This window comes from Notamacropus eugenii, chromosome 2 (assembly GCF_028372415.1).
Source record: "Notamacropus eugenii isolate mMacEug1 chromosome 2, mMacEug1.pri_v2, whole genome shotgun sequence".
Taxonomy (NCBI): Eukaryota; Metazoa; Chordata; class Mammalia; order Diprotodontia; family Macropodidae; genus Notamacropus; species Notamacropus eugenii.
This window is the reverse complement of record NC_092873.1, coordinates 318,292,031-318,308,777: the sequence shown is the minus strand read 5'-3', so window position 1 is coordinate 318,308,777 and position 16,747 is coordinate 318,292,031. Positions and strand designations below refer to the sequence as shown.

At 39.1% G+C, this 16,747-nt stretch overlaps 1 protein-coding gene across 5 annotated transcripts in view; it reads right to left on the bottom strand.

Moving 5' to 3' along the window:
- Positions 1–10,008: 10,008 nt before the first annotated feature.
- Positions 10,009–16,747, bottom strand: part of SEPTIN9 (septin 9) — a 335,206-nt gene continuing 328,467 nt past the window's right edge. For all 5 annotated transcript variants that reach the window (XM_072645129.1, XM_072645132.1, XM_072645131.1 and 2 more), the window contains 2 exons: positions 14,982–15,033; positions 10,009–12,395 (listed from right to left, as the gene is read on the bottom strand). In XM_072645129.1, coding sequence (XP_072501230.1) covers positions 12,260–12,395; positions 14,982–15,033 — 188 coding nt within the window. In that variant the 3' untranslated portion in view covers positions 10,009–12,259. The remainder of the gene's footprint in view (positions 12,396–14,981; positions 15,034–16,747) is intronic.

Sequence of the window (16,747 nt, the reverse complement as noted above, 5' to 3'; positions counted from 1 at the left end):
CTTAATCCTCACCCTTCTTGAACTCTCTGCAGCCTTTGACACTATCAAGCACCATCATCTCCTTGATCCTGTCTTCTCTCTAGATTGTCATGACATAATTCTCTTCTGGTTCTGTTTCTATCTATCTGACCAATCCTCAGTCTTCTTTGCTGGATCCCCAGCTAGACCACATCCACCAATTATAGGTGTCCTACAAGGTTCTGTCCTGGACCCTCTTCCAATTTCCCTCTAAACTATCTCCCTCAGTTGCTCATTAGCTCCCTAGGGTTCAATTATCATCTATGCAAATGATTCTTAGATCTCCTGGTCTAGCTCTAACCTCTCTTCTACCTGCCTCAATTTCACATCTCCAACAACTTTAATTCAGTATCCCATAGACATATCAAACTCAACATGTCCAAAACTGAACTCACTGTCTTTCCCCCCAAATTCCTCTCTCTTCCTCTTTCCTATTATGTCCAGAGTACCACCATCTCCTTAGCCACCCAGGCTTACAGCCCAAGTGTCATCCTCATCTCCTTGCTCTCTCATACCTTCTGTGTCTAAGAAGTTGCCAATTCCTGTTGTTTCTGTCTTCGTAATAGCTCCCATTTATGTCCCATTTATGTCAGTTCTCTCTGACACCCTAGTGCAAGGTCCTATCACCTCATGCCTATACAATTGCCAGTTTCATGGTTAGTCTTTTTGTCTCAACTTCTCCTCATTCTAGTCCCTCTTACACTCAGCTGCCAAAATAATCTTCCAAACAATCTTACTATGTTACCCACAACCTACTCCCATAAACTCCAGGGGCTCCCCGTTACCTTGAGAATCAAATACAAAATCTTTAAAAAGGCATTAAAAGGCTTTTATAACCTATTTTTCCAGTCTTCTCACACTTTGTTCTCCATCATCCTGTCTGATTCAATGACATTGACCCTCCCTGATGCTCCTTCCATAGACTCCATATCCAGATTCTGGGCACTTTGTCCCCCATGCCTGCAACCTTCTCCTTCTTCATCTCTCCCTCCTGGTTTCTGTCTTCCTTCAAGTCTCAACTAAAGTCTGAGCTCCCCCAGTCCTCCTTAATCATAATGTCTTCCATCTGAGATTATTTCTAATTTATTCTCTATAGTTTTTGTTTGCACATAGTTGTTTGCGTTAGACTGTGAGCTCCTCAAGAAAAGGGATTCTCTTTTTTTGATCTTTCTTTATATCCCCAGGGTTTACCAAAAACCAAGGTCATCCACTGCATCCCAGGCCATTGTCAGTCATGACTTTTATCTTGCCAGTGGACTTCGATGACTCTGGAGGACAGAGTGAAGCTGACGATTTCGTGAAGCTCTACTTCACTTAAATCCAATTCACATGTAAGTCAAGACATTGCCCTTATGATGTCACTGGTCCTCCTGAAAATGAAGAACTTAACATCATCAACAACAAAAACCAGGCTTAGCACAAACTCTGGAACAAACATCGTGCTTAAAAATGCTCATTGACTTGACTCAAGAAAATCAGTAATAAAACAGCTTTGAAAATAGCACATTGAACTTATTTTACACTGAGAGGAAGAATTAAGCTGTATAAGGAACAACACATAGCTATCTGTGCAATTCTCCCTTTTTGTTTTGCTTTGTCTGTGGAAAAATCATCTTACTTAGTTCTTGTTAAATTCAGAACAAAATTATTTTTCATTTTTAAGTTATGGCAACGGTCTAGGAAAGATGTGATGAGAGTCTAGGCTTTTGACAGCTGTGCATGATGAGAACATTGTCCCAAAGGACTACCAATGACAATTCAGTAAAGATTCCTTGTTACCTTTGGCATCTGCTCTTGGGCCTTCTTGTCTCCCCAGTCATCTTGTCTCCCCAGCACTATAGTGATTTGCAAAGTGTGGTTTTTAAGAAGTATGTAGCCCCAACAAAGAGGCACAAAAATGGGTAGAATGTCTCTTCCACTGAACACTTGTCTGCACTGGAAATGGCATATAAAATTTTTTGCTTGTATATCCTGAGCCCTTTTCCCAATACCAGGTCACAGTCAATGATCAAAGAGGCTTCAAATGCTGCTTAACAGCTACTGAAAAAATGGCATAATGGAAATACCAATAGTTTCTGCAATCCAAGGACCTCTTTCCATACTTTTTATGTAGCCATGGTCAAGTCATGTCACCTCTTGGAGCCTCAGTTTCCCACTTTGTAAAATGAGGGGGGAATGTTCTCTTTTGTCCCTTCCAGTTCAGAATCCTTTAATTTTAAATTATAGTCTGGGAAGAAATAAAACAAGGGAAGTAGCAGAAAATGAGGGACAAGGATTACAGTGGATGTTCCCTATTTTTTAAAAAATGTGTGAAAGATTCAGTATCTGGGTTAGAAACTCAATGACTGAGCAAAGGTTTGGTATTGGGCCTTAAACTAGCAATAGTAATCATAATAGGGGGAGGATATTTTCACTTCATTCAATTTTTATCGAATATTTTGTTGAACAGACTTAGCAGTAGTTTTGATCACATTACATTTTACAGGGATAAATAAGTACCTGATAATATTAAAAGTGCAGGATGAAACCCAAAGAAATAAACAATACATATGTATAATTCGATCATAAAATAGATCACAAAGAAATAATATAATGCATTCTGTATAAATTAATAAATGCAATCACTTCTCACAAGCTCATTCTGAGTATTGCCTAATTCCTCCTGTATATTCTACATATGTGTCCTTGGTCCATATGATGAAGTCTTGTACCATTAATTTTTTCACAAAGTTAGCATAATTTGGAATAATCTTTAATACAACGTCATTAGCTGGATCTCATCCTCTGAGGGCCCCCACGATCAGGGCCTTGCTATATACCCTGCAACCTTCCTAAACCAGACAGATTATCTGACAGATTATCTAATATTTCTCAATCTTGCCAGCTCTGGCTGTTGGGAAAGTGAATTATCTCTTTTCAAAGGTATGACAATATATATGATGTTGGCATTATAGTTCTTATTGTCCAAGATTTCTAAATCTATTCTTAAGGCTTCTCATAGTCTTGAAACTGTTGAATTTACTCAAAACTCAGTTGAGATTTTTTTCAGGAACTTTGATATCTTTAATTAGTCTATTTAAAAGAGTATCGCACTGGTGGATAATAGCCCCGCTCAGCTAAGGACCACAGTGGCAGAAGATGCAGGAAAGGAAGCATTTCATTCAATGCCCCACATTGACGACGCATTTGTCCCCAGAACCAAATCTCCTCGCCCCTTTCAACAAGACACAATCCAGCCTGGTCCTGTGAATGAATCTATAGTCAGTACATTAGGTGAAAGATCCTTCTCTCATTACAAAATCTGAGGCCTCAGCCACCAAAGTAACAGCATATATTTTACCCTGGTCCTCCCATTTGCTAAATAGTTGTTATGTAAAATAATATTTTATTGCACATTTCAAATTCCTTTCTGCTGTTTCTAGGGCCAACATTCAACCAAAATGTCAAAATGCCTTTTTTTTTTTTTTTAACTCTCCACTCCATTGAGATTTTAGCTGTCAATTGTTGGGACGCTACTCATAGTCAAAATCAGACGTTAGGTGCTAATGCAGTCTTGTATCTAAATTCTTCCACAGAGTCATTTAAAGAAAGACACAGCTGTCTGAATGGGGACCCAGCATAACTCAGCTCCTTCTCTCCTGTCAGTCTCCCCCTCCCCTTTCTTCTCTGCAAAGGAAGATAAATTTGGATGGCCAGAAGATACCCAGTTGACTTGGGTTTTACTGGCTAGATTTCTCCCCTCCCCTCCCCTTTCCTCTCCTCTCCTCTCCTTTCCTTCTTTCCCAAAACCAACATGGACTCCTACTTAAGGGCTCTCTTCTGGACCCTCCTGGCTTAGTAATGATTATCAATAGTAACTGTTGCTGTCTCCCTCCCAGCCTGATGCTGTCTCCCTCCCAGCCTGATGTCCTTATTTTTCTTTGTCTCACTAAACGGGCCATCCCCTGGCTACTTCTTAAACAAGCCTATTCAATGAATGAGTATTAACCCACCCTAAATGAGTACCTAAATTGACCTTGGCCTAAAGGCGCCAAGGTCTCCCAGTGCATCCTGGGTCATGTCCAGTCATCCTGATGAATATCTGGTCAGTGGATTCAGATGGCTCTGGAGGAGAAGTGAGGCTGGTGACCTGCACAGCCCTCCCTCACTCAAAACAAAGTCAACTGCAAGTCATGTCATCATTTCTCTGATGGCATGGTCTTCTTCAGCAACAATGGATGAACACAATAAATAAATGGCCAGGTCTTCTGGCTAAGTCATGTTTAATTCTATTCTGCATCTCATTTGTATAAGGTAATTATTCATTTTAGCTGTTCCTAAACAGTTTTAAAGTCATATCATACTCAGGTCTACTCCAGTCTTTCTTATAAACTACCCAATTACTAATAACAACCTTAGACATATGTGTCACATTTTGCATATGTAAAAGGTAAACAGTCTGTTCTTATTGAGTCTTTTGTAATTAGTCTTTCATATGTACCTTATATTTCTCTTGGTTCTTATATGTCAAATCATCAGGTTGTTTTGTTTTTTTACAAAGTCCTGAACGTCTGACAATTCATTAAATATCCATTTTTAAAAATTCAAGATTATGCTTAATTTTGCTGGATATGATATTTTTGTCCAGAACCTTAGTTCTTTTGCTCTTCAATATATAGTATTTGAAGATCTGCAGTCTTTTAGTGTTACCACTGCGTCTTCAATGATTCTAATCGTGGCACTACAATATTTAAATTTTTTTCTTGTTGCTCGCAATATTTTATCCTTGAGCTGGGCCAGGTTTTGGAATTTGACTATGATATTCATGTGTGTCTTCCTTGTAGGATCTCTTTCAGGTGGTGATTGGTGTATTTTTTTCTATTTCTACTTTCCCCTCTTGCCACAATGCTTCAGGACAATTTTCTTTAATTGTTTCTTGTATTATTGTATCAAGATTCTTTTTTTGATCATTGCTTTCAGGTAGTCTGATTAGTTGTTTTTCTCATGAGATGTTTCACGTTCTTGCCTATTTTTTCATTCTTTATATTTTTTTCATTATTTCTTGATCTCATATAACTTCCCTGGCTTCCTCTTGACCAATTCTGATTTTCAAGGAGTCATTTTCTTCCTTAAGACCCTAGATCTCCTTTTCTAATTGGTTGATTTTTTAAAAAATCTTCTTGTTTTTCTTAGATTGTTTTTTTTTTTTTTAGTTTTTATTCAATCTCTCTCATTTGATTTTTAAAGTTTTTAAAAAGTTCTTCTATGAATTCTTTTTGGGCAAGTGACTATTGAAGTAGAAGAGGGTTTCTTTACTTCAGGATCTTCTGAAGACAAACCCCAATCTTCTCTACTCCCATAGTAATTGTCTATGGTTGAATTCTTTCTCTTTTACTGAACATTTTTCTGTAGTAGCTTAATTTTTTAATCACCTCTAGGCCTGGGGTAGGGGTGATGGTGCCTCTGGTCTCAGATCTTCCATTAGTTCTCTCTTCCAGCTTGAAACCTAGACCAAGACCTCCAGCCTCCTGTAAGTGCCCATATCCAGTGACATCCTTGCTCCACTGCTTTTGCACTCACCAGGCCTGTGCTGGTTCCTTCTCATCCCCAGTGTCTCCACAGCACAGTTAGGTCTGCTGTTCCTTGTCAGCAGAGTCATTAGTCTTCCCCAGCTCAGACCCTAATTCCTCTCACTGTGCTGGAGTCTGGGACCAAGACAATCTCCCATCATAGCTAACCCCAGAGCATGCCACTTGTTTAAGCAGTTCCTAGCCCAGAGGTGTTTGTTCTTCACAGGGACCAAAAGTCTTCTCAGAATTTTTCTTCAGGTCTTCTCTGATTGTCCCAGAAGAACCCCTGTTCTACCCCTAATCTTATTTACTTTTATTGCTCTATGTTCACCCTGAGGTGCTATTCTATCTCTTTTGAGGGGGGAAATCTTGAGTACTTGGAATTTTCTAACCTACTGCAAGAATCCTCTCTTGGGACCACAATGTTATTAGGTGGTATGAAGTGTAGGGTAGAATGAAACTGTTTCTTTCATCTATTTTCTGTCAAGGTGTCAGTTTAGACTTGCCCACAAGGACTAATTCTGTGTAGTCATATTAGTTATTGCATCCTTAGTAGAATTTGCAGTTTGGAACTCCATGTGATTCTAAGGTAAAAATGGGTATTTTCCTCAGTCATTACTGAGATCCTTTTATTTTGTATTTGGATTCTATGAGAATTACCCTCTTCTTCCAGCCATCAATTATCAAGGATGATTATTTGGTCCTGTTAAAATGTAGTCCTGCCCATGTGGCAACCTCACTTATGTTGTCCAGCATTTAAGCCAGAAGTGTCTACCACTAATGGTCAAATTGATCTTATAATGTAGGACATTTTTTCCACTATTGTACAGATCATACCTCTATCACAGTCCTTGTTTGCCTGTACTCAGAGAAGGAACTAGGATAGGATCCTCATGGGAGGGCAGGGTTTTGTAGAGCCTTGATAGACTTGAGTTCTGTGGTTGGAGAACTCCTTCCTAGAAAACCAGGGACATCCCATGACACAAGATTCTGGAAGAGTACTTCCAAGAGTAGAAGCATCTAGATATCCATTTGCTTTGATTCAATTCAATTTGATTTCACATTCATTGAGTACTATTGTATGCCAAGCTCTGTGCTAAAACATTAAGAGAGAGATCAAGTTTTAATGACATGGTTGGTGTCCACCTTTATAAAACTCAGTTTAAAAATATATTAATGATGATACACAACAATGTATGTCTTTAATTTTTAAAAGCAAGTATTCTAGTAATGAAAGCTCATATTAATTTATAAGATTTACCAAGTATTTTCATCTTCTACATTTTCATCCCTACAAATACACCCATGGTCTCCTCCATCCTTTAAAACAACAACAAAATACAAACCCTTTTTTGACCTTACCACTGCCTTACCTACACTCCTTTATCTCTCCTCTTCTCAGCTAAACTTCTAGAGAAATCTAACTACACTTAATACCTCCAATTTCCTCTCAATCCCTTTTAAACACTGCAATCTGGCTTCTGATCTCACCATCCAAATGAAAGAGATCCCTTTAAAGTCACCAGTGATTTCTTAATTGCTGATCCAAAGATCTTTTCTCAGTTCTCACCCTTCTTGACTTCTCCATAGTCCATTATCCTCTTTTCTCCAGATTTTCATGATGTTGTTCTCTCCTGATTCTTATCCTACTTGCCTGACCACTACTTCTCAGTCTTTGCTGGATTTTCATTCTGGTAATGCCCACTAAACGTGAGTGTCCCCCAAGACCATGTCCTGGGCTCTCTTTTGTTCTCTCTATATATTATTTCACTTAATGACCTCATCAACTCCTATAGACTCAATTATCTTTATGCCAGTTATTTTTAGATCCATTTGTCCAATCATTATCTCTCTCCTGATCTCCAATTTCACATATGTAAATATTTATTTCATTTCAAATCTGAGGTCCAGAAGACCTCTGAAACTCAACATGTCCAGAATTTAACTCATTGTCCTCTTCTCTTGCCAATTTCTCTGCTACCAATGAGGAACTCCCTCATCCTCCTAGCCATCCAAGCTCACTACTTCAGTGTCATCTTTGATTTCTCTCATATTCACTCAACATATCCAAACCGTTCCCGAGTTCTCCCAATATCTCTTATATGTCACCTTCTCTCCACTCCCACAGCTGCCATCCTCATACAGATCCTCATCTCATAACTAGATTAATGCAACAGCCATTTGGTTGGTGTCTCTGCCTTGAGTCTCTCCCCATTCTCATTACTCAACTTGGTTACTAAAGTGATTTTCCTAAAGCACAAATATGATCCTAAGTCAGACTTATTTCTTGCCTCTCCTGCCCCGCCCCCTGCCACAACTCAATACATTCCAATGACTCTAAAAGTTCTTTGACTTTAAAAACATTTCACAACCATTCCTCTCCCTTACTTCCCAGTCTTCTTACATTTTATTCCCTTCTATATACTTTATTGACACTGGCTTTGCCGTTCTTCAAACATGACACTCCTTCTCCCAACTCCAAGTCTTTTCCAAGGCTGTTCCCAATACTTTTTTTCTCCCTTCTTGCCTCGGATAACTTGGATTCCTTCAAGGCTCAGCACAAATCCCACCACCTATAAGAGACCTTTCTTGGTCACCCCACTTCTTTCAAGCAATGTCCTCCCTCTGAGATTGCCTTCTATTTACTATATACGTATGTGTGAGTATGTATGTATGTATGTATCCACTCATCTGTGCATATATACATACATGTATAAACAATAATCTTATATGCACAATTTTTGTGTTATCTCTCAGCCAAATTCCCACATTAGTCATGTCCAAAAATGTGTCTCTCTCTGCATATTAGTTGATTATTTCTTTGCCATGAGGTGGGAAGCACTCTCTTCATACTAAGTCTTCTGGATATGATTGATCACCACATCAATCAGATTTCTTAACTCTGTCATAACTGTTCACTTTCACAATATTTACATCATAGTAGAAGTCATTCTATTGTTCACTTCACTCTGAATCAGTTCATATAAATTTTCCTAAGTTTCTCTGAAAACCATCTTTTTCTTTATGTATAGCACAACACACTATGTTGCATTCATATGACAAATTTGTTTTGTCAGTTTCCAAATGATGGGCACCTCCTTAGTTTGCAATTTGCTGCCACTGTTATATTTTTGTACATATAGGAGACCTATTCCTTTTTTTTCCTCTTTGGACTATAGGCCTAGTAGAGGGGAACTCCCTCCATTGACATGTATTTGTAGTAGTGCAGAGGGAAGTAAGCAGGCTCAGGACAATTTACACAATGACACTGAAAGATACCAGAATTCTGAACAATGAAGTCAATGAACAATTGTGCCTTCTGCCTTTGATAAGACAGCCAGTGAAATATTGATGTGGAACACATGGCCAGTGGGTTGATTTGTTTCCCTTAACAGTACTTCTTTGATATAAGGAAGGGTTCTATTGGAGGAGAATCATTGGAAAATGATTTTTTTTAAAAGAGCATCAATAAAAACTCTTTTAAATGGTCTATGACTTGGTAAACATAGTATGTTGCCTAAGACAGTGGTGTCAAACTCAAATAGAAATGGGGGCCACTAAACTATAGCTATAGATTCTTACCTGCTGCCTATTAACTTAGAAAATCACCTATTCATATTACTTATGTTCTATTGTATTTTTATTTTGTTAAATATTTACCAATTACCTTTTAATAGGTTCTGGCAAGTGTTTACTGCTCTATGGATCATAAATCACAAGGTGGTACAATGGTTTGAGCACCACTTCACCTGTGTGACCCTGAGTAAGTCACTTAACATCTGCCTCAGTTTCCTCATCTGTAAAATGGAGATAATAATAGCACCTCCCTTCCAGGGTTGTGAGGATGAAAGGATCAAATAACTATAAAGTACTTAGGCTAGTGTCTGGCACACAGTGCTATGTTAGCTATTTCTATTAAGTATCAGAGGCAGGATTGGAGCCTTTGTCTCCCTGACTCCAAATTCTGAAATTCACCTAGGAACCACACTATTTCTCCCTTTTAACAAATATAAAATATAGTCTTATTACTTTCAAGTACATCCAAAGTTCAAAACTAGCTGAGAAAGTACTGTGTGGACATACTTTAGATAAGGATTTGTAATGAGCATCTCCACAGATGTTCTATAAATAAGGGTTCTGACTCTTTTTCCTTTCAAGCAGGTTAAATATTTACCTCAATTAAAAAAAAACCACTATTGACAAGTTTAGTAATTGCTTTTACCAGACAGTACAAAGGTAACATTTAGCCCAAGAGAGAATCAAATGAATACACATTCCATATGCATGATTAACTCTAGTAGGGATTTCACCTTAGTGTTGGCTGATTCCAGGCCTTTCACTGTCCAAGCATTTCAGGAAACCCAAGGGGAAACCCAAGGGGAAATCCAGGGACGCATTTGAGAGTCAGAGAAGAAAAGCAACTCCTACCTAAACTCTTTCATCATTTGCATTTGAAACATTTATTTCAGGAAATACATATTAAACATTTTATTATTTATACAAAAAGAGTTAAAGTTGTCAGGATGCATTATACCACAATGCCAAAAGTAATTTTTGGAATTTTTATCGCCATGATGTCTTGACATTTTTTCAAAACTTAAGGGAAAAAAGAAGGAAAAGTTGAACATCTTGCTTTGCCCTGACACAGTGCTGCCTGGAAATCACACAAGCCAGTGACATGATGTGAGCAGAAGTGCATCCTACAGAAATGATCACCACCCCCAATTCACTACACTCAGACATTAGAAACAGTTTGTGTGTGTATGTGTGTATGTATATATTGTATATACATACACACATACGTATGTATATATAGTAAACAGTTTTCCCTCAACATAGTTCAGTAAAGACTTCTATATTTCCTATGTGAGACAGGAGTTAAACACTAAATTCAGTCTGTCAAAAATAAACTTTTGTATGTATCACCACTCTGAAACTGTAGCTCTACATATAAGATTCTACAAATCTATTAGTTAGGGGTCCAGTAATTTTTCCTTTTGGTGGATTGAAATGGAAAGCCATTACAATGACTTTTGACTGGAATGGTTTAAGGGAAAAATGGTTTGTGGTAACCCTCACTCCCCCCAATCTCTACTTCCAACTCTGTACCTCATTAAAATCTTCTGTCTAGACTAGGGGCTACTCTGAAATGATGAGTGAATGGATGCAGTGACTGGGGTTGATAAGCACCTAGAAATTACCTAGTCTCAAATTGTACAGGTGCAAGCTGAGATGGCTATGTGCTAGAGCTGGAAAAAAGTGGGGGCAGGCCGCATGTGCCTAGGGGGTTGTGAGAAGGTGAGAGGTCCACTAGACAAAGTACTGAGCCAAAATGAAGAGCTAGGCATGAGTAAGCATGCTTGCCCACACAAGCCAAAAACAAGAAATAAACTCATTGAAAATCCTCTTATTCAGTATTATTAAACAACACTGTTTAAACATCTACAATTTCTACCCTCAGTTACTTCATCAGATCAACCTACTTCTAACCTTCCGAAAATTAAAAAGGCCTTGGGGAGGAAGAAGGCAAGATGGGAGAAGGAATTTATTTTATTTTATTTTTAAAAGAAAATCATAAATCCAAGCAAGTTCCCAGCAAATCAGCAGTTTGTACATTCCAACAAAGAGTAATAATAGCTGGTGGAAAGCATGATTAGAGGCACTACCTGATCTCTATTTCTTTCCATTTCCCCAGCTCAAGGGTCTACATGGGAGAGACAAGAAGCCCCCAAATGATTTATTTGGATGGGCACAGTTAAAAGGCACTTTCTGTTCCAGGACAGGCACACAGTCAGCTTTGTCACTGTTTCAGAATTTGGCACATTCATTTCCTAGAACTAGTTACTTCCCTGGGGAAGAGGGTAGGGGATCAACTCTTGCTCTTAAGGTTGTTTTGTCTGAGTCCTTTCATATTTGCAAGAGGATGGAGGGAGGATGGAGAGGTGAGAACCCATTGTCCCCAGGTCTCTATCCATCCTCTCATGACACGGAATTCCTGTGCTTCAAAAACTTACATTCTTTCTGAGAAGCTATGATCTTATGTGGACAGAGGGGTGAAAAGTGGGCATATGGACATGCTTATACTGTATACATGTGTGTACACACATATACACACAAACACACATACACACATACACACAAACACCTGAGGCTATTTGGCACTGAGCAAATTTGTCTAGTTAGAATGGTTTTGTAGCTACAGATTCCCCACTCCCCCCCTTGCCTTTTCTCTCCTTTCTCTGGTCCTAGAAGTAAACAGATTTGGTTTCCCAAAGTGCTGCTGAGGGCAGGAGAACAGAAGAATCTCAGAAGAAGCGGGGGAAATGAAGCTGGCATCCTAGGATCAAGTTCCAAAGGCTGGACAGTCTACAATGTCCAATCTCCTACAGTCCAGAGTTTTCAGGTCTCAGATGGTACAGGGGTACCCTGTCCTCACCCAGAACCACACAATACATATCTCTCATGTCCCCCTCCCTTCCAAGATCAGTGCCAGTGGGCTAATAATTAACACACTCAACAATGATATATGGTATCTTGTTATCTGGTCACGTGACAATGGCAGCGTGTAAAAGGGATGGATGATGACAAACATGAAGGAAATTATATAAAATAAAACAGGATGGGAAGGGTGGTGATGGACTAGGGGATGGGAATGGGTAGAAGGGATGGATCCTAGGGGCAGGGGAATGCTTCTACATTTCCTGGGGTGCCACCTCCTCCTCCACACCGTTGGAAAGCATGTTGCTGCTGTCCTCATTCAGACGCTTTACTCGGTAGGCTTCGAAGTGAATACTGCTGGTAATGTCCTTAATGTTCTGCATGTGTGTCCTGAAGAAAGCAATAAAGAGGTCAGTAAGGTTTTAGCTGGACCATGGGGGAAACTGAGAACACCAAATCAGAATCCCAGGGGGCTCATTCCAGGACTCATTCATGACTGACCCTCTCCTTTCCACCCTGCGAATAACCTTTCATTGGTGTTGATTTTTTCCAAGGTACATTACAATTTACAAAGCACTTTCCTCACCACAATCATGTAAGGTAGGGAATGCAAATGCTATTAGCCCTATTGTATAGATATGGAAACTGGGAAAGGCAAAGTGGCTTGTTCCCATTCATTAAACTAGTAAATAGCAGGTCTGGGACTCGAACTCAGGACTTGGGACTATAGGGCCAATTCTTGTTCCATTATGCCTTACTGCCACTCATCATGGACTTTGCCTGAAGTCAGTTCCTGGCCACCACCTATTTTTAGTTAATGTCTTAAATAAAAATAAACTAATAATTAAATTCTTAAATATTAAGTTATAATATTAAACATTAAGTAAATGAAATAATTGAATAAATAATTAATTAACTGAAAAGAGATTTTTAAAAAGATATCTTATGCAAGTGCTCTTGTTTGGATGCTGCTTTGTAAATGGTTGCTGCAGAGGAGAGTGAGTGAGTGAAAGAATGCATGCGTGTGTGCCTATGTGCATGTGTGTGTGCGTGTATGTGTGCACGCATGTGCTCCCCATTTCTCTAATAAGACTAGAAGGTCTCTGAAGAGTTCATTTGTCTGTACTTATCTCCCCTGATGGAAGCCCCTTTAGGGGAGAGAATTACTTCATTCTTTGTATTTACATCCCATTTGCCTAGCACAGGTTGTCCTCTTTGCTGATTATCTCAAATCATCCTGATAATAATAGCTTGTTTCTTCATCATTTCTAAATTGTCTTTCTCATTACATTATGAGCTTCTTGAGAGCAGGGACCTTTTTTGTATTCCCAGGTCTTAGCACATAGTAGGCACTTAATACATGATTGTTGATTGAATGATTAATAGATACTCAAGTGATTGATAATACTGTTAGTGCCTCCTAAGCCAATGTTCTGCCAACAAAGGAGTACTCGTTCCAGGGTATTATTGGCAAATTATTGTCTTGAGGCTGGCTGGGACACTAACGAGACAATCATAAATGGGATCTGAAGATCATAATATTCACAAAAGATGGGCATACTCTAGTATGATAATTTATTTTATAGACTAAAGGTTGATTTCTTGATTAAATATTAAATTATTAAATAGTGTGTTATTAAATAAATCTATTACTTTTTTTAAGTAGAAAGAGTGCTTGATTTAGAGTCAGAGATGTGGGTTGGAATCCTGACTCTGTTACTTGCTAACTATAAGACCTTTCAATAAGTAACAACCTCTCTGGGTCTCAGTTCCTCTGTGTTTAAAATAGGAGGATTGGATTAGAAAGCCTCCAAAGTCCCTTTCAGCTGTAGGTCTATCTCAACTGATGGATGCTGAATGTGAATTATGTTTTAGGTACTAGGGAAGAATAAACAAGTCAAGTATGAGGTCTATGGGTCAAGTGGACGGTTTGGGAAATGAAACCAGGGTCTTTGCTGTCATGGGGATCGATGAGATATACTTGTGTATATCATGCATATGCTTATTTTGTACATAAACTTAAACGTGCATGTGATTTCTATCCTGACAGACTTGATGGCAGGAACCATTTCATTTATGTCTTTGTATCTCTATCAACTAGCACAGCAGCTGTAACATTGACTGGAGGATCCTACTATAGACTGAAACTTCAGAGACACAGTTTAAAGGCTGCAAAAAATTGAGTTGATGGGACTTTGGGATCAGCAGAACAGAAAGAAAAAGATGAGCTTCCCAATTCATTTATTTGAATGAACTGTTCTCTCCTTGAAATCTCTCGGTAAAGGGAACTCTTTGAGGCTTCCACAGACCTTGGTATTTCTCAGGACCCTTCTTGTTTTGGCCAGGGAATTCTCTTAGAATTAGAGAGTCAGACCTGGAAGGGGTCCTCTAAAGTTAGTTAGTCCAAGGCGTTCATTTTACAGATGAGAAAACTAAAAATTAAGAGAAACTTGACCAAGGTCACACTAGCAGTAAGATTCTAGGTAGGGATTTGAATGAATGCATGTCTTCTGATTCCAAATCTAGTATTTTTTTCCCCAGTGTAATACACTGCCTCTTTTTCCCAATCTGACCAAGGGAAACAATTAGCTATCCATCTCCCCCACCAGGCACAACCTTTATGTACTATACTTAAAAAAGGCTACTCTATCTATGCCTTCTTAACCTTCCCCTCCTTCAGTCCTACTTGCATCCTTTCCTCCCTGTCCTGACACTCTCCAACAAACCCTTGTCCCTTTGGAGGTGAGGAGCCTTATTTATAGTGTGCGGCTGGCTAAGGTCTTCCCAGTAAAGAGATAGCCAGGAGGTAAGGACATTTAGATACGGTCTTTGGGAATCTAATGCATAGTTTACCTTTCAGATCACCCTTATTGCTTAAGAACACATGAGCCTTTAGTCTCTTTTCTGTCCATATGTGGGGGACCCAGAAAAAGGCAAACAACTGAACCCAAAGAAAAAAATAAGCTCTACGCTCACCTGATAAGGAGATCCCGCAGATAAGCAAACTCACAGTGTGTAGTATTTTCAACTAAGGCAAGGAAATAAAAATTTACTATTAAAAATTGTACTCATCCCCACACCCCCACCAGCACATCCCAGTTATAATTATTCTTGAGCAGGAAACTGAAAATGGGATTTCACTGCTTAAGTAGTGGTATTTTTAGGAAATGTTCACTTTGTTCCATAGGAAGTTTTTTTTTCTTAAATAGGAACACACTCAAGTATGCATAGTCACCCACCCACCATGTGATAAGCTCAAATACCTGTGTCCCACTCAATGCATGTGTGTTTGAATGAACGAATACACACACACACACACACATGCACACACACACACACCACTTGCAAACATTATTAAGACCTTCACAAATGTCAGGAATATTTTTCCCTTTCCTCAGTTCTCTTGTAATTTCTTTTTTTAATCGTGGCTTTCCCTTTGAGACTCCAAGTAATTTGTAATGCCATTATGACACAGATTTGACCCAAGGGGAGACAGACAGTTGGAGGTGGGGAGGGGACACTTTGAGAAACTTTACCGAAAACTTCTGTCTCATATTCTTCTTGCCTCACATACAGTTTAGGCACAAGGGTAGGGGAGTAGATGGTCAGACTTGTTCTGGAAACTTCATCCATTCTTAAAACTAACAAGATCAATCTTTGATAGAAATCAATGATTCCATATCCTGGGTTAAATGGCAATTTATGTGAAGAATATCTGAGATTTTTAATTGACTCAAATCTTAGTAGAGCCAGTAGTGGCAGGTGTGGCTACTAAAACAAAAGCTGTTACAAACTTAGATTGAATTGAGAGAAATCCAGTGTCTAGAGGGGAAGCTATAGTGACTCTGTGCTGGTCAGACAACACGTGAAGTACTGTGTTCAGTCTGAAGACATGGACAAACTAGACTATATTCCAGAGGAATTAGATTTCTAGAGGAAGTCAGCAAAGTGAGGACTCAAATGTATTCCCTTTTTGTCTTTACCCCTTGGAATCTCTACGTTGACTTCAAAATTCAGCTCAAAAGTCACCTCCTTCATAAGACCTTTCCTGATCCCACCAGCTAGTGGATTCACACCATTCTCCCATGAAAATTTACCTTGTATATTTTCTATATCCTTACATGTATAGATATAGTAGAACATGAGATCATTAGAAACAAAGGTTATTTCCTTTTTGTCTTTGTATTCAGTCTAGCACAGTGCTTGGCACATTTATTTTTCAGTCGTGTCTGACTCTTCTGATGCAAAGCAATAGTTCCCTGAGACACCTTCGGCCACCCACTGCTTGGCAATTTTATTTTAACTGCATTTTGCTTCTTCAGGTTCAGTGTTCCCCAAACAGCCTCAGTCACAGTGCTGAACACAGCCTTGGCCACTTACGGACTGACAATCTCACCAGCAGGAACTCAGCAATTTCCTGAAGTTTCCAATATCAGCCATGAGGGGGCAGCAGAAGCATCACAATGAACAAATTGTCTTCACTTTGGGTTCCATTCCCTTTTTTCTACCCACCACCCACCTTCTCCACTCCCTTTAGCCCTCAGTAAACATGTCCTCTATAAAAAGAACCTTAATCAGAAAAATATCTTTAGGAGGGAGGAGGGTCATAGGAGCAGATAGACCAGCCACTGCACACCCCACCCCAAAGAAATGAAAAGCCAACAGACCCCGGATGCTGGTAGGACCTCGGGTGGAGGAAAAAAACCCTGATCCTCATTAGAGAGTAATCCAAGGAGACTCTC